Here is a 19148-nt window from a genome sequence, read left to right as displayed (position 1 = left end):
TTTACAGCTGCAAAAAAGATTATAGAAAAAATTGTCACAAAAATGTGGATCTTAGAAAAGTGTATAAGAATGACATAATAGTGAAGAGTTAAAAGATAAACAATAAAATACTGTACTGTAAAGTGTTTTAACAATATAAAGCTGTGCACCTGGAGAATAAATAGCCAATATACAACTATGGACATCTTTACAGTAATGGATATTTGAAAATAACAGCAATATCAGAGATGTGCAAAATGAGAGCAGCATGTTATTTTACTAAGATTGAAAATGTGCAAAATCAGCATAAATATAACAACTTGTAATAGTTATAAAGTCTTATAGTTGCTGGGAGGAAGGATCAGTGATACCATTCCCTGGTGCATTTAGGGTGTAAAGCAATGTAAATGACGCATAAGATTCTCTGCAACATGTAAATAATGATTTTTTTTAAGTTTGCATAAAGTGTGAACACTATAGGTAAAGAAATGTCCATTTATAAAAAAGTAAAAAAAAAAATGCCTTGGTCTAGGTGCCTAAGAGCACACTTTGGAGGTGGTGGTTTTATTTAGCTTTTATTTCACATTAGCATTTTACTGCTCCTGAGAAAATTGCAAGATATTCTTGAGCAGTAATGGTTTCATTTTCCAAGAATATGAAGAGTCAGTTGGGTGCAGAAAGCTTGTTTCCATGTGACACAGCGAACAGTAAGGGAGCTGATTTCTATCTCGTTGATATGCAGAGAGAATGGGTCTGTTATGACACATAACATCATAAGTCCCCTCTGCCTACACACACACATACAGCATAATAAGTATGGTGGTTACATGTCTCACTGTTCGCAGCTTACTGAAATATTGTGAAATGAGTCACAGACAGCAGCCTCTGAGTCTGTTTCTCAGTTTGTAAGGAGTGAATGTGTTTTGTGTTTTTTGTTTATGTTTTTACCCTGACTCCATCATCGTTGTCATCCTCATGGGCTGAGCTGGGAGGGGACGGCGTGGTGGATTTACTTCCAGGAGGTGAAGGGGAATTATGGGTAGCAGGGTTCCCATTTAGCCCCAGCTGAGATTGGTTGATAGTGGACAGCTGGTTCTGTTGGCTCAAGCCTGATTGGCTCCTTGGTCCAAGTGCTGCTTTGATTGGCTGCTGGCTGCTGGTAAATCGAGAATCTGAGTTCACCATCTGCTGCATCTGAGCAAAGACAGGAAATCACAAAAAGAGAAAATTATTCAATCCATAAGGTCTTGATAAACCTTATTTTTTCACATTTTTTCAGCAACACTTTTCAGTGCTTTTGAAGTTTCTGAACTCCCTAATCGGTACATAGAGTGAAACTGAAGAAGATTCCCTGGTCAGTTAATGTGAAACCTCCACTCTTATATCCATTATAGCATCTATATTGATCTTGATGCTCGAGCTAACATTGAAAAAAATCAAATTAAAGATGAACTTTAGTTCATCTATATCTTACAAAAATGAACTCTGGGGATATTCAAGCAGACAAATGCAAAGAAAAATTGGTACTCTCCACAGAAATACAATAGAATTTAGCATGCAAATGCTGCTGCATGTCACCCACAATGCTTTTCCTCAGCAGAGACAGAAAAGTTGGTCACATATATACACTATATTGCCAAAAGTATTTGCTCACCTGCCTTGACTCACATATGAGCTTAAGTGACATCCCGTTCCTAATCCATAGGGTTCAATATGACGTCGGTCCACCCTTTGCAGCTAGAACAGCTTCAACTCTTCTGGGAAGGCTGTCCACAAGGTTTAGGAGTGTGTTTATGGGAATTTTTGACCATTCTTCCAGAAGCGCATTTGTGAGGTCGCACACTGATGTTGGACGAGAAGGCCTGGCTCTCAGTCTCCGCTCTAATTCATCCCAAAGGTGTTCTATCGGGTTGAGGTCAGGACTCTGTGCAGGCCAGTCAAGTTCATCCACACCAGACTCTGTCATCCATGTCTTTATGGACCTTGCTTTGTGCACTGGTGCACAGTCATGTTGGAAGAGGAAGGGGCCAGCTCCAAACTGTTCCCACAAAGTTGGGAGCATGGAATTGTCCAAAATGTCTTGGTATGCTGAAGCATTCAGAGTTCCTTTCACTGGAACTAAGGGGCCAAGCCCAGCTCCTGAAAAACAACCTCACACCATAATCCCCCCTCCACCAAACTTTACACTTGGCACAATGCAGTCAGACAAGTACCGTTCTCCTGGCAACCGCCAAACCCAGACCCGTCCATCAGATTGCCAGATGGAGAAGCGCGATTCGTCACTCCAGAGAACGCGTCTCCACTGCTCTAGAGTCCAGTGGCGGCGTGCTTTACACCACCGCATCCGACGCTTTGCATTGCACTTGGTGATGTATGGCTTGGATGCAGCTGCTCGACCATGAAACCCATTCCATGAAGCTCTCTGCGCACTGTTCTTGAGCTAATCTGAAGGCCACATGAAGTTTGGAGGTCTGTAGTGATTGACTCTGCAGAAAGTTGGCGACCTCTTCGCACTATGCGCTTCAGCATCCGCTGACCCCGCTCCGTCAGTTTACGTGGCCTACCACTTCGTGGCTGAGTTGCTGTCGTTCCCAAACACTTCCATTTTCTTATAATACAGCTGACAGTTGACTGTGGAATATTTAGGAGCGAGGAAATTTCACGACTGGATTTGTTGCACAGGTGGCATCCTATCACAGTTCCACGCTGGAATTCACTGAGCTCCTGAGAGCGACCCATTCTTTCACAAATGTTTGTAAAAACAGTCTGCATGCCTAGGTGCTTGAATTTATACACCTGTGGCCATGGAAGTGATTGGAACACCTGATTCCAATAATTTGGATGGGTGAGCAAATACTTTTGGCAATATAGTGTATATATATATATATATATATATATATATATATATATATATATATATATATATATATATATATATATATATATATATATACGTGCATTCTAGTACAGATCATGAAAGATGTGTTTAGATCAGTAGCTCTAAAAACAGTTATACATACAGGCCTCCGCTGTCCTTAGCTGTCATTAATGACAATTACTTTACTGGTTGGCTTCTTAATGTTAATATAACAATAGTATCAATAGGTTGCATAATTACACAGTCTTGTAATTCAGCTAAAAATGTTTTTAATAGCTGAAATCCAATTTGAAATCAGACTAAATTGGAGACTGATCTGAAAAGAACTGATTCTTGATATTTGTTTATATGATAATCCATATACCTATTTCTTATAAGTTGAGATGCACCAATCCAATACCCGAATCAAATATCGGCTTTGTTATTGACTAATTAGCTGGATAAGATGTCGGATGAATTAGGTCAATCTACCATTACCTCAATAATAACCACTTTACAGTGATCTACAGGCAGCTGCTATACTTCATACTGCATCCTGAAAAAAGTGTTTGCACTGCAACATAGAAGTAGTATTTCCTTTTAATGCTAATCTACATTTTATCAATAAACGGCATCTGTAAACAATGTTTCTGTAATGCCTAATGCTTTCACTCACATGGTAAGGTATGTGCTTCAGTCATTCATTGGTATGAGGGCTGTAACTAACAATTATTTTGCAAATCATTTAATCCGTTGATTATTTTTTTAATTAATCAATTAATAATTGGTTATAAAAAGGCTTTTTGCAAAATTAAACCAGGTGAAAAAAACTTTTCCCCATGAGGAGTTCTGGATAGTGCATACTGACAGACGAAAAGATTTTAATCTTAAATGCAAAATATTCACATATTTTATGCAATTTTGGTATAATTGCTGCTCAAGGTGGGTCGCTGTCAGCTAAAGGCTTATTTTAGTCTCGACACTCCAGTTAAAGTTTAATCCATTTTCTGTAATGCTTATCCCAAGCAGGGTCGCGAGGGGTGCTGGTGCCTAACAATTAATCGATTACTAAAGTAGTTAACAGTTTTTTTTAATAATCGATTCTTCCAATTTATTATTTCAGCCCTATTTGGTATTGGAAGATGATGGATTGGTGTATATCTTCTTTTAACTGTATGTAAGTCATTATTTCTATTGAAAATCAAGCATTTTTTTATGTGTATATTCCTTTTTAAACTTAACATTTAAGTAAATCTAAAAACTTACATAAACAACAGCAAGCACATAATAAACCCTTGAATTAGATAAGAAACCTCAATGGAGTCAAAGAACACTTTAAATAATTGCCCCTAAAATAACATACATGCTTTCTGATGCTTGTTTAGTTTCTGAATGTTTATACTGTAGTGCAAGCTAATCTATGAGGATAGATGTGTGGAGATACTGGAGATCAAAGCGAGTCTACAGATAAAAGAAATGATGTTCATGATACAAATGGTTATCAAAAAGTTAATTAAATCTTTTTCCAGCGTCACCAAAAAGCTTTTCTAGTTTGCCTTCAAATCTGACATTAATCTCCGATTCTGTGCTGCAATGAAAGAGAGTCAGAGGTGTGTGACATGCTCATCATGTAACAGACCTAACTCTAAACCCAGTCCGCCTGTGCTTGCCAGGGTTTGTGCAGCCGACCAGGATTCACTAATAATGAAATCTGATAGTAACCGTGGCAACAGGAAATACAGGTCTGAGGTAAAGGCAGGATGAGAAGTCATTTAAAACATCAATTCCCATTTTCCCACTCATGTGTAAGTACATCAATAGAGCTTTTTAAACCCCATTTGCCACACTCCAGAGAAGTGGCAACGTATCTGGAGGAGACGGCGAGTCCACAGGTGCAGACTGAACAAACACCGACAAGTTTATTCCAGGCGCCTCCGGGGCCGAGGTAATTTATCAGAAAGATGTTTACTGCGGGATGTAAAGTAACCAGACAGCTCCGTCCTCACTTTTACTGTCACACCTGTGTCACGAATACATAATGCTTTATTGTCTTTTAAAACAAAGGTTTCAATAAAATTGGATGGCACTTCAGATAAATCTCTGGTAAATGCTAAAGGCTTGAACTGATTTACGAATATAGAAACCTATTAATAAAGCTTTTATGAAAAAATAAATAAATCAAAATAAGATGGGAGGTAATGAAGGTGTAATTCACATTCTGTTGTAGTTTCACAATGAAATTAATGCATTAGTGTCATTCAAGCAACAAAGGAGTCAAACATGTAGGTGGTTAGATCTTATCATGAACTGAAGGAGTGACTTTCATAAACACATTAGATATAAATTACCTCGATCTAACGCACACATAGTAACATTACATAGTTGTTCTACACTAATTTTAGACCAAGAAAACCACAATAAGTTTGATTGAACAACTATGAGGCGGATGTTGTTAAATATATAAATCAAGTTAATGAGTGAAATTCTCCTGCAGCTGTTCTTGGTAAAGTTATTCCATTTTCATGAAAATAAAGCAGCCGGTCATGCTGTAGTTTGATTGCATCATTGTTCTGCTGTTTTAAAAGGTTCACAACTAAAACAAGAGGCAGATCATTTGCACTGTAGTGACCAAGGTTCACACCCTGACTTCTTAAACTATTCACACCCCTTAATTGCTGTAATTTCACACATTTTGACACCATCTGTAATTTATTCTTAGTATAAAATCAGCTGTTTTATGAAGGCCTTGAAGGTTTGTTAGACAACAGTAGAACAAAGAAGGATTAATAAGGCCGAGGCACACAGGAAACAGAGCAGAGAGAAAGCTGTAGCGAAGTGAAGTTGTAAAACAACATCCCGAGCCGGTGAAATCTCACAGAGCTCTGTCCAATCCATCCTCTGAAAGTGGAAAAAGGATGAAGTACAAACAAGACGTGAACATCCACATAAACTGACAGGCTGGCCAAGGAGAGCATTAATCAGAGGAGCAGCCGGGATCTCAGGATAAATCTAGAGCAGCAGCTTAGACACACAGCAAACCTACGCTGAATTCCTCAGTGAAAAGTAGTGGCTGGAGCATGCTGTGGGATGGATTTTCTTCAGCAGGGACAGAGAATCTGCTCAGAGTGGATTATAGGGTGAATGGAGGTAAATACACGGTAATAATGAAATTAACACTCGGGCTAAAAACAATTAATCTGATAAATTGTGATTGTTAAAATAATTGTCAACTAATTTAGTAATATATTAGATTAGATAATTAAATGGAGTTTGCCTATAGCTGACAGAACAATCCTATTTTGAGCAGCAATTATACCCAAGTTGTTAAATAAATATGTAAGCATTTATATTCAGGATAAAAAAATATTTTTCTTCTGTCAATATACTCTATTCAGAACTCCTCAAAAGGAAAAGTTTTAGTTTAACCTGGTTTAATTCTCAAAAAGTCTTCCTTAAAGAACCTTTTGCTATCTGATTATTAATCAATTACCGTAATAAAAAAATAATCCACAGATTAATTGATTTGCAAAATAATAGTTATTTGCAGCACTAATTAACATCCACACACAAAAAATATACTGTTTTCTAGCAGAACAGCAGAATACAAAGCGGATCTGTTGTGGAATGAAGATCCGTAAGAAAGGTCCAATCAAAGTCCAGACCCAAATTCAATAATCTGTCAGACAGTTTGAGCATTTTTGTTCAAATGTGAGCTGAAGGTGTTTAAAATTGATTTTAGATGTGCTAAGCTAATAAAAAGATACACCAAATACCTGCAGCTCTAACTGAGATTAGTGCTTCTTAAATGAATGGGATGTTTTATAAAGGCAGCTGGCCATGGTGTGTTTTATATAAGGAACTGATAATAAGGGGGGAATGGAATACAAATTTAAATCGGTAAAATAATAAGAAAAAAAACTCAAATATTTTTTTATCATGCCTGATATCCTACATTATGTTTCTAAAAAGGTCCACCGAGGTCACCATCATTCTAATCTTCTTCAGACCTTTTTTAGCTTACTTTTTGTTTTCTAAAGAAAAAAGTGGTCAAATGGGAAACATGATTTCTGTACTTTTTGACCCCAATCACGTTCTCAGCCTTAAGTTCAGCGTAAAAAGGCATTCAGTGAAGGCGACGGATCTCTGTTTGACTCAGTCAAGTCAAGCTAGACCCTGTCCACTTCTCAGGAAAACAAAAGTTAAAATACATTCCCCATGTGAGTGTTTTGACACCCTTCATCACAATTAAAGGATGACTTTTGTGTATTTTTTAAGTTTCCTTTCAGCGTCGAACAATAACGGATGTGGCGGGTGGGCGGGCGGACGAGCTGTGCCCCACTCAGGAACCTGCAGCGGCCTGCGAGCGCTAATGTGGTAATTAGATGGAACTCAGGGGGACATTTCTTCAACATGAGAAGAGGTTGTAACTAATACTGATGGAAATTGTGAAAAGTGGTATCTGTGGTTTTTGGTTTATCGAGCAAAACATTCATTTGCCACATGGGTTAAATAATTGAGAAAGGAAGCGCTTGAGATACCTATAATGAAAGGGCAACTTAAAAGGTCAAAATGTTGACATTAAGAAATACCTGTTTACTGAAAACATGTATTCTGTTTATTACAGTGACTTAAACCACTACATGTGAATGTTTTGAAAGGTATATCATCGTGTTATACTACTCATTCTGAAGTATGCAGCTCTTCACTGCAGGATCCCAAAAAATAAATAAAATAAAATAAACAAAAAAAAAAAAATCTGCAAGCTAATATTGCATTTAAAACTGCTTCCACATTATTGAATTATTAATGGAAAAAGTTGTTTTATTTCCCCTTGAAAGAGACGATAGGGTTGGGGAGGTGATGGGAGAACCCCTGATGGGTAATGACTGAGTCATGTTGGGGTAAAAGCTCTGGGAGCAAATCTGTACAGATATGTGGCTTAGAAAAGATTTCTGTGATGACAATGTGTTCTTGTCTTTTGCCTGGGAAAAAAAAAATTTGAAGTTGCAATTTGCATGAGAACAGTGGAGAATATTCTTTCGACTGACTGACTTTAACATATTATCTTTTGAATGAGTTCAGTAAAACCAGATGAGCAGTTTAAAATTCAGCGATGAAACCCACCTTATAAAAAAATGGGAATTCATACTCCCTTTACTTATATAAAAACATTAAAAGTTGTTTAAAACCTCAGTACCTAAATAACAATATAATAATAATAATAATAATAATAATAATAATAATAATAATAATAATAATAATAATAATAATAATAATAATAATAATAGAGTCTATTTCGAATAATTGAGATAAAAAAGCAGTGTTTACATTTATAAAATTAAAATGGAAAAACAGGTTACATTTGCAATTTTTCACACGATATTTCAACATATAATCGTATAATTAGGGTTTCAGGTTTTACTTCTTACTAGCCTTATAAATTCTTTCTAAAATATTATATGATTAGTAATTTACACAAATAATAATGAAAGCATTATTTTTAGACTGTTACAGTTGAGCACAAACTAATTCAGACCTCTGAAAGATTTAGAAAATATTTCTCTCCAAGGCTCATTGGGAAAAATAAAAAGGCATTTCTGAAAAAAGATAATAAAAGTATATAAAAGGAGCATCAATATTAAAATAGATTTAAAAAAAATAGATTTGTTATTTTTACATTAAAAAACATGTTTTAAAAATTATTCTGATTTTTTTACAACCATCAGAGGAAAAATCTTCATCAGCATTAAATTTGCTTTCTGAATGTTTCCGCTGCTTTTCCGATGAGTTATCTCTACTGGTAAGTTTAAGGTTAGAAGAGCCCTTTGCCATCACCCTAATCTTCAGCTCGCTCCACACATTTTCCTTCAGATTGAGGTCAGGACTCAAAACTGAACATTGCCTCTAGCCAGAGGAAACATTCTGGTAAAGTTACAGTGCCGTATTGTAAAACTAAATCTGCAGGGAGTGCAGAGAAGATGGAGGATAACTATGCCTTGAAAAAACTCTAAAAAATAATAAAAAATAAAACTAGATATAAAAACTTGCTCTGATGTAAGTCTGCTGCAATATCTAGGTTACCCAAGTCCATGAGCTATAAAAGTATAACAAAAAATCTGACAGATTTTACTAACCTTTTATTCCTTTGCATTCGATTTCCTATCTAGAGACTAAAACACATTGAAAATACGATCGTTTACTTGCAGGGCTTGTTATATTTCAACTGACGTCAGTAAACTTTGAGTAAAAACTAAAAACATGCTGCAGTTTCCTGCATGTCTTTAATCCGATGAAAGATTACAACCCATTTCTGCTTTAAAGCATTTCTTTGATCCCAACTTAAATCTAAACACAATACAACATATCTTTAATGATCCATAAATAGAATGAATTCAGCTTATAAGTTATAAACATTTATCAATCAATGAATTGCTAATTGGTGCATTTTATTTAAAAAGATAATAGAGTTCAAATGAAAGGTAGAAGAATTAACCAAACATATAAACCAAACTATTCTTCACTCCTCACTTGGATAAAATCTTTTCATAATAATATAATAGGGATATAATATTTTCCAAAACACATCATACGCATCTTGTAAAATAGATGTTACTAAATATGCTAGAGCAGCAATAAACATTAGTTTACTTTAATATTAAAAAACCTTGCTAATAAAACTCAGATATGGACACAGATTCACAGACATATATTAACAAAAGTATCTGAATATTCTGGTTTATGATTAATGAATATAACCCTTTTAAAAACACTATTTCTTTAGCTTTAAATGTAAAACAAAAAGGAGAAAAACGATTTCTCAGAAACTATGAATTATTCAATTAAGTAGTCTGATTTTGCTTAAGGAGATTATTTTTTTTCCCATTTGTGTTTTTACTTTTTTATTTATATTTTTATGTATTCCTTTTTTTTCTAATTCCTCAGGCAGATTCTTTAAATGAATGTAGCAGTTCATAGCCTGATATTGTTTTTTTTCTCTAGATATCAGAGCAAAAACAGATGGGAACTATTAACCTGCATTAATTACATCAAACTTATCTGGATGGATTTACAGAGAGCTGCAAGCTTTCATTTCAGCTGCAGAAAAAATTAATAAATAAAAAGAGTAGTCCACATTTCTGGATTAACTACAACTGAATAGTCTTGCTCCTGTAGGAATAACGCACACAAACAACCTTTGATTTGACTCTTTCTACCCACACCGATTAGGCTGAGCTCGGCGTGGCTGCTAGGCAACAATAATTCATGGGCTGGCAGTAAATGTATGAAAATATAACGGCGGGGTCTGGAGACTGAAGGAGACAGAGAGAAAGTAGGACTGCGATATAAAATAAGACTTTCCTCTGGAATAATCCTCTCAACTGCAAGACAGTTCAGATCTAATCAAAGTGAAAAATGTCTGAGTTTCATTTGCAATCCGTTGTGTTTCACATCATTCTGGCTCAACTTCTCATGTTTTTTTTTTGCTTTGTTTTTTTTGAGCCGACTCCTCATATTACAGCAGTCACATTTAATATAGACATTAAGGAAACAGACTCAAGAAGTGAAAGATCACGAGTGGGAGGTGAGAAGTTTCAAACCTAATAAAAACAGGAGTAATCTTTATTACAGATTCTGTCGACCCGCGGCTCTGATCTGAACAGCCAGTTTCAATGACAGAGAAGTCTTGTGAATAGCTTTCATTTCTCTACTGTGTGACAACGTCTGTCACAGCCTGAATGTCACCACTAAAAGCAAGAATTTCACTTTACTGTGAAATGAAGACTTAAAATATGAAGTAAATGTCAGACGGAGCGGCTGCTGTGATCGGCCTTCAAACCGAACAGCGCTGCCCCAGGCTGTATGCTGTTGCACAAAGTTACGCTTAATAAAAAAAAAGGTTTAAAAAAGAATTATAGTTAAACATCGCCGGAGGCTGCCGGCTTAAAACTGACGAGTGGCTGAAATTCTCACTGAGCCTCTAATGAGTGGAGTCGAGGGACATCTGACCAGAAAACACAGCGATTGCCCTCTTTAATGGGTCTGTTGTGTGTTAAAAGTGTGCTGGATTTTCTTTCTGTTAGAGAAGCAGAAGATAATCAGACTGTGAAGATCAAAGCATTAACCAAATCACTGCTAAAGAAGGGAATGAGGGTGATAATCACAAACAATATGCAAATAATCTGGAACAATATGAATGTCAGTTTCTGCTGAGAAATAAAAAAAATAATGCAACATTTAATACATATCTGTAAAGCTAAAAGGTTAGAACTCATTCTAATTTGTAGCAAAATACATGTTATTTATTCGTCTGAAAACCCTCAGCTGAGGTTTGTCTTTATGGCTTAGAAACATACCGGATACACAAAAAACAGCTAATTCGAACGTTAATGAGGCTCCTGTTAAGAGATTGTTTTACCTACCGGAAGTAGCTCAAAGGAAAGGGTGTTTATATTTTTCAATGTGGGGGGAAAAGGAAACGAAAAGCAATGAATCCTGTTTTGGAGAAAAAAATAGAACTGAATTATTTCTCATGTTTTATATTTTGAGAGATTTTCTTAACGTTATCTTTAACTTGAAGTAAGAGCTCTTTGCTAATTAACTTGCACTGATATTTAGAGAAAACAAGCAAGTTTGTTTCATTTTTAGTATTCTTTTTTTATTTTATTTTGCTGCATTAGCAGCAATATTTAAACTTCAAAATGAATCTATCTTTGAATAATCGAGGATTGCTCATAATAAAGAGATAGCTCCACAAAGTTTCACACTTTATAGCTTTTAATTTCCCAAAACTCCTTCACACATGAGTGACTTTGAATTAAAAGGTAAATCCACACATCGGAAAAAAATCGAAGTCATTTTTTCTTGAATTGAGGAGGTAAGTGAGGCACTTTGCCAATGGAATAAGACAACAAAAAGCAAAAACAATTGCATTTGTCTTATTTCAAGTGCATATTATCTATCTTATTTTAAGTGTAAAAATACTAATTCCATTGGCAAATCATCTTATTTACCTACTCAAATTAAGGGTAAATACACTTAATTTAAGAAATGTTAAGTTATTTCTCTATCTTTTTTGCAGTGCATTGCTGAATTAAATATATACTCATATTTAAAACAGCTGTTGATTTTTTTTACATAACATTTATTTCTCAGCTGATGCTTTATTGGTGTAACTGTTGCTAAGTTGAAATGTTTTAATTAATTTAAGTTATGGAAGTTTTTGTCTCCACATTGATCATTAAGTTCATTTAAATCTTATTTACTTTGTATATCACAAATAGTTCTTTAATAACAGTAAGACGACAACAAAAACAGGTTGTTTAACTCTTTAAAACGATTTATATAAATGTGTTTTCTATAAAACTTCCAGCCTTCTAGCAGTTTCTCATTAAGCAGATCAGCTACTTTGAATTTAACCATTTTTTTAATCAAAATCTTTTTGAATTTTGCTGTAGGGACTCATTCATTTTCCAAATGAGTAAAAAAAAAAAGGCCTGAAATAATTTTTATCATAATTTTTTGCCATCTTGATGAATCAGATCAGTTCATGATTTGTTTTCATGTTACTGGTTACTGCTACTCACCACAGAGAGAGTACTGGTCATGGGTCCGCCATCCGGGCTGAACGACTCTCTGTCGCGGTTCAGCCCAGCGGCTCCATCCTGGCCCACAGAAACGCCGGGTAGGTCCATGCCCTGCAGCTGGTAGGTGTGGTTAGCAGCCGAGGTGGGCGGGGGCTCCATGGACTGATATTGTCTGGGGGACGCATCATGGGGAAGGTGAGGGGGCAGCATGTGGTCTGGCAAAGTTGGTGGAGTTATGGGTGGGATGTTGAAATCCTCATCACTGAAGCCGTTCATCGAATACGACTATTGAGAGGGGGGAGAAAAAATACAGTTAGGGGCAGATAGGACGGCTACTGCTTTGGCCCAGATGAGTGAATCTTCACCGATCTGGGACAAAGTCTCACTTAGAGCTTGGCTGGGTGGGCAAAGTTGCCTTCGGCATAGTGACAACTCTAAGAAAATCAATAGGAATCACACAGAGGACTGCAAGAGACTCAAGTGTCATGAAACATTTTTGTCATAGATAATAGATAGGAGAGATGGTAAAAAACTGCCCATTATAATTACCTCAGAGTTTGAATTCAGCCTAAACTACTCTGAGCTCTTTCATCTAGTCACTCCTCTTCAGTCTGAGCTCCGATCACACGCTAATCATCGCTAATCGCTTCTTATGACAGACCCCTTCTTTGAAAGAAACATTCTCATTCAGCTACAGAAAAATGCAGTCATTTTTATCCACGAACCAAAAAAAAAAAAGGAACAAATAACAGGCAGGCCCTTATTTAAAAAAAACAGCTCATCTGAGCTAATGTGACAAGCAGAAAGAAGAGCAGGAACTGTTGTGTGTGTGATTCAGAGAGCAAAGACATGTGAGGGAGAGACATGAAGAAGGAAATGGAGTGAGAGAATCATGCAAGAGAAGAGTGATGAAAAACACAGCAGAGAAAAGAGAAAGAAGAAGCATTCTCATACTGATCTGACAGAGGAGATGCTTTATAGAGACTGACAGCCTTTTCTGCTTGGCTGGCCACACCAGTCTCTCCATCTCGTTTTCTTTTGCCCCTCATCCCTCGCCGTCCTTCTCCTTCAGCCCCTCTGCTGTGCTCTTGCTCTTCTAATCTCATCCTTAATTTCTCTTTCATGTCTCACTCCTTACTTCTCCCCAGCTCTTTTCTGCTCCATGTCAACGCTGCATGCAGTGCTCAGCTGTAATTTGCATGACTTGGGAGCTGAGTTCTGAGTTAGTGGTTGAACTCTGTATATGCGATCACTTCGTATTTCACAGCTAATGTGCTGAAAGCGCAGTTAAGGGTGTTAAAATAATTAGAAGTGGGAAAGGGAAATAAGCCATAAACACTGCTAGTATTCAAAACTACTCAAACGTTTCTAGTAACAACCGCTACATTCAGCGTATCTTATTGGGCGTCTTGTATTAGCACATAGTTGTAGTGTAAAGAAATGAAATGTATTTTTAATGTTTTCTATCACTAAAAAAAACATCTTTAGTAGAGATTACAACTACAAGTCCTTATCTCACATTTTACCCACAGATGCTCAGTTGAATTGGGAGTGCAACAATTCAAATGTAAATATTTAATTATTTCTTAATATCAGTTCATTTTGTCTTGAATTGAGCAGGTAAGTGAGACATTTGGAACAATGGAACCACATAATTTACATTTAAAATAAGAAAAAAAAATTGCATTGTCTTATCTCAAGTGCATATTATATAATTATCTTACTTTAAGAGTAAAAATACTCATTCCACTGGCAAATTATTTCATTTACCTACTTAAATGAAGGGTAAATACAATTAATTTAATAATTTTTCACTTATTTCTAGATCTTTTTTTGCAGTGAACCATTCTGTTGCAGCTCTGTCTGTACATTTAGAGTCACTAATGCAATGGAGGATGAGCCTCTACAGTAGTTAGCCTCCAGTGATGTGCAGGTTTTTTTTTTCATCTCAACAGGGCAGCCCTCACCTGAGCTGCAGACCTCTGCAGCTCCTCCGCATTTAACCCTTTAAAGCCCAATCCAAGAATAAAACAAAACAGAAAATTACTTTTTTTGGTTTGAAGTCCTTATTTAGCCTTTTAACAAACTATGTAAAAAGAAAAAAACAGAAATAATTTTTTGATATTAATAATTTATTACTACGAGATAAGTCAAGATAATTTTTTGTGTAGTCTTCTGCCCTCTGTTATCAGGTATATCTGATTGTGTACAATAGGATTTTGAGCAAAGTTTCTACCATTAAATTATGCAAAAGGTGTCAGACGCAAAACATTTCAGAAACCGTATGTATCAAATATGATACATTTGGCATTACAGGGTTAAAATGCATCTCTCCTCTCTCTGTCTGTGCAAATTAACAGCCATATTGCTACTGTATTCATCCTGGTTGTCTGTGTCACAATGTCCCAATTTTAAGGCATTACTTTCTTAACCTTAACCTGATTTACCCATAATTTACTCCCGTCTGTTGGTTTTCATGACAATTTTTGCTCACTCATTTTCTCTAACTGCTGAACTACTATTTTTGATGTGCTAAATAACATCCCTATAAAACACCTGGAAGCATGAGGTTGGAAGAGGACAAAAACAGAGCATGTTAATGCTACAAAGTTCACTTTTTTTTTTTTTACACCTTTAAGATTAAGCTTCAGCTACTGAAAGGAAAACTTAATTAATTTTATCCTTACAGACAAGCAATAGAGGCAGATGGTACTCAGTACATTCCACAGGGTTAAATATGCAATGTCAAAGAGTTATTACAACAACAACTGGAGTAAGATATACACTATGTAGAGAGTTAATTTAACAATAGGGTTGCAACTAAGGATTATTTAGCAAATCAATTAATTTGACGATTATTTTTTCATTTCATCGATTAATAATCGGATAGTAAAAGGTTGCTTAAAGAAGATTTTTCATGAAATGAAACCAGGAGTTCTGCATAGAGCATACTGAGAAGACCAAAAAGATATTTATCTTAATTGCCAAATGTTTATATATTTTTCTAGAATCTTGGTATAATTACAGATATGTTTTAGAGTCTCTATACGCCAGTTACGATTAATCGATTACTAAATTAGTTGATTCAATAGGTGATTAATCCGATTAGTTGTTTTAATCCTATTTAACACTAATTTGCAGTGGGAACACTGCACTTGGGGTTAAATTGAACTCTTAAAGTGTTACTTTAACACTGCAAAATGTACTGTGTACTATAGCTATCTATATGTATCTATATACAGCATCACCAGCTTCATACAGCTATAAATATGCTACACTAATGTATGTATCTCAGGGACATGAGGCATGTGTTGATTTTGATATTCCCATTTAGTTAACTTTGCTTCTAAATGCAGGTAATCAGCTAAATGTTACTGTGAGCCTGAAAGTCAACAATATACCTAAAGATACTTCCACACATACGAACAAGTAAATCTTTCACACAGACCCCTGACTGAGCTCTACATAAATTAAACTGCCTGTCTGTTTTCTGTCTGCCTCTTGCTCACCCCTCTCTCTCTCTCTCTGTCTCGCTCTCCTTCTCAATAATTTCTTCAACTTCTGCATAAATTACTCCTCTTCCTTGCAGCTCTCTCTGCTCCTCCATTCAAATCTCTACAAAAGCCTTTACTTGTGCACCGGGAGCTTCTAGAAAGACTAATGTAGTCAGGATTAAGTCCTTTCACACATGTTGTGTTCACATTAAAACTGAACTTCTCACACCTCCAAGCACAATATGGGAAAGCACATATTGATATGAGTAATAAGACAAAGATGGTGGTTTATACCTAACTGCGCAGGGAGTATGAGTCATCTATGAAAAGCAGGCACCTGCTGGTCATTAAATAACGTTTGATCAGATCACTTGGAAAATGTAGGTATATTTTTATTTTTAAGCTGTTGTCATTTATGAACATAATTCTATAATCTTTGTACGTTTCCAAACAAGCTATTTTTATTTCTCCTTCAGATGTTTGGGACAGTTAATTATTGAATTAATCAATAATTTTTTTAACTTTTTTACTTAAATATACCATTTAGTGTAATTCTTAGAGGACAACTGGAGGCAGAAGTTGCAAAACTCTTTTTACAGAACAAAAAACGCATTTAAAAAAGTACCACTAGTGCATTTTTGTGACCACTAACATGTCCTCACTGATTGATCCTTTTCTAGTCCCATTTAAGTCTCAAATGAGATGCTGGGTTGTGAATGAGGACAGTCAGTCATGAAAACTAGTGAATAAAAGAATAAAGTAATGATTTTTTAGGGATGGGATCCAAAGGATCAGATCAGGGATAATGATTAATAAAGGATTTTTATAAACCTTTGGAGTTCAACTATCAAAAATTAAATAATAAACTTGAAATTTTACTTTTAAAAACCATTATGTGAAAATGAGTTATACGCCTATTATTTCTCTACTCGCTTTATTCATAAATACACATAAATATTTATACATTTACACTGTCTAAATTAATAATATATGGTTACAGGCATAATATATTCCCAGAAGCATAGAGGCATTTCTGGGAGCACCTCTGGGCTTTGCAGTGGGGCAGAGTGGGTCAGGGCTTGTAGTGTAAAAGAAGAGTTAAAGGAGCGGAGGCTAAGTGTGGAGAGGAGCGGACCGGAGCAAAACAGAGACCCAAACACTGTAAAGTCATTCTGCTCTTGTTTGGGTGAGAGTTGAGCAGAGTGAAGGTGAAAAGATCGTTGCTATGCCTTTATCATCAAAACGATTCGATTTTCAAAAATATCACATTCAGAATGTCTGGAGTGGTGCAGAATATAAGTATTGAATTTAATGAAAGAAAACGGAACAGGAACTAGAGAACATGAGGGTGCCGCTTACAGGCAGGGAGGAGTTAAACTTGTAGCTATCATCCTTCAACTTTTAAGTCTTGTGAAGCACATGAAAAGCTTATTAACATTTTTTGTCCATTTAAAGCCAACTGGAAGTGCATTTGAAAATGTATCTATTTTCTAACGCGTCATATTAGAGCAGTTCTAAAGAACTTTCAGTTTTGGTGGATTTTGGCTCCCCCAGTGGACAAAAGCTGTAGTGTTTTGTCCCTATGAGGACCAGCGCATAGAGTGGTAAAATCCTGATTGAAAGGTCCCCTGCATTTCGACTGAACTACATTTGACGAATAGTGATGAGGTAACGAATCTAACTGTGGCGAAACAATGTCATAAGACGATGTAGAAAATGACAAACATTTAACTTTGATTTTGTACCGTATTCCCGCACCGCTGCCCGTGTCAGCCCAATAAGTATTAAGTAGAAGTAAAATTACATAAGTTATGAAAATATGTTACGAGTGTTGTAAAGTTACTAAGTCATGGTTTAAAACAGAGGGCAAACGGGCTAACCCTATAAAAGCGAAAGATAAAGTGCAGTAACCAACACTGCTTGGGTCCTCCCAAGAGCCTCCCAGCAGAACATCAAGAAAAAAAGGCACGAATTTTCATTGGAATGAATGCAAAGTAAAAACATTTAAAAAAAAATGGTAATTCTGGTTAGTGCATTATTAACAAGACTTGAATTTAGTGTAGCTTGATTAGTCTTTTGGAACCTCTGACAGAAAACTGCACCCATGTCAATGAGTTTTCATTTGGTCTTTCAGAAGAATAGAGCTGCAAAACATATGGTCATTATGGTCAGATCAACTAAGAATTGGTTCACCAGCCAGAAACTTAACCTAATAATTTCCTTTTAAAGGCCTTAATCATTTAGGAAACTTATTAGTTTGGCCTAAAACCTTGAGGACAGAGGAAACCTAAACAACCTCAAGTGTGAATACCCAGTGCTGCACTGTCTTTAGATGGAGCTTTTCCATCAATTAAATCCAATGCAGCTAAAGATGAGACAAACCTAAACACTTTAACGTGGAATTTTGCACAGATTATGTGCGTTTGCCTCTTTAACTGAAAACTATTATGTTTTTCTGGGTGTGTTCAGCTGAGGTAAAACATTAGGTATGAATAAGCTCCTTTATGGCCCAGAAAACAACAGCAGACGGTGTGTAAACTGCAGAGCTTTTCAGGATCAGTCTGTCACTGTTGTCTCCTCAAGGCAAAGTACATGATGTTACCACTTTAACACCTCCTTCACCTGCAGGCAAACAATGTTAAAGTGATACTTCTTTTTCTTAACCCTGACAGCTCTGTTCCTGCTAACCTAAATTCATGAATGCAGCTAACCAGCATCTCCAGGATCTCTGCATAAAAACAATAATTCAGCAGAAAAATATGAAACTATTTTATTTATTGCAATTCTTAGCCAACATCTTTAGTTTTAAATAAAAGTGTATGTCTTGTATTTTGAGCAGGCAAATGACGCAGGATGAATTTTAAGGTACAACGAAGTTTACAGCTCAGCCTAGACGACGCAGACTTTTGTCTTCAAAGTGACGCCTACATAAAATCTAAAATGTTACCCAAGTTGGAGCCAGATGAAAGCTAAATGTGACTACAACTGAAAAAATACCATAAATCTGGAGGAAAGGGAGAAAGTTTCTTAAAAGTTTATGTGATTTTCTGTGCAGCTGCATTGTGGATAGTGTAAGTTTTGATATGTTATAAAACATAAAATAAAATGATTATATTTCCAATTTAACGGTAATTCCATGACTAAACTGCAAACCTGGTTTGGGTTCAATATCTTCAAAAACAGAATCAGGAGCCAGAAACTGCAGAACTAATGCTGCAGATGCAATCAAACTTT

At 35.9% G+C, this 19148-nt stretch overlaps 1 protein-coding gene across 2 annotated transcripts in view; it reads right to left on the bottom strand.

Moving 5' to 3' along the window:
• Positions 1 to 19148, bottom strand: part of tox (thymocyte selection-associated high mobility group box) — a 67044-nt gene that overhangs the window by 17467 nt on the left and 30429 nt on the right. For both annotated transcript variants that reach the window (XM_038271596.1, XM_038271588.1), the window contains exons 4-5: positions 12421 to 12705; positions 928 to 1173 (exon numbers count right to left, since the gene is read on the bottom strand). In XM_038271596.1, the coding sequence (XP_038127524.1) occupies positions 928 to 1173; positions 12421 to 12705 (531 nt within the window). The remainder of the gene's footprint in view (positions 1 to 927; positions 1174 to 12420; positions 12706 to 19148) is intronic.

This window comes from Cyprinodon tularosa, unplaced genomic scaffold (genome assembly GCF_016077235.1).
Source record: "Cyprinodon tularosa strain WSP-4 unplaced genomic scaffold, ASM1607723v1 ctg12, whole genome shotgun sequence".
In the NCBI taxonomy this organism is placed as follows: Eukaryota; Metazoa; Chordata; class Actinopteri; order Cyprinodontiformes; family Cyprinodontidae; genus Cyprinodon; species Cyprinodon tularosa.
The sequence above is the reverse complement of the archived record's forward strand: the minus strand, read 5'-3'. Positions and strand labels throughout refer to the sequence as shown.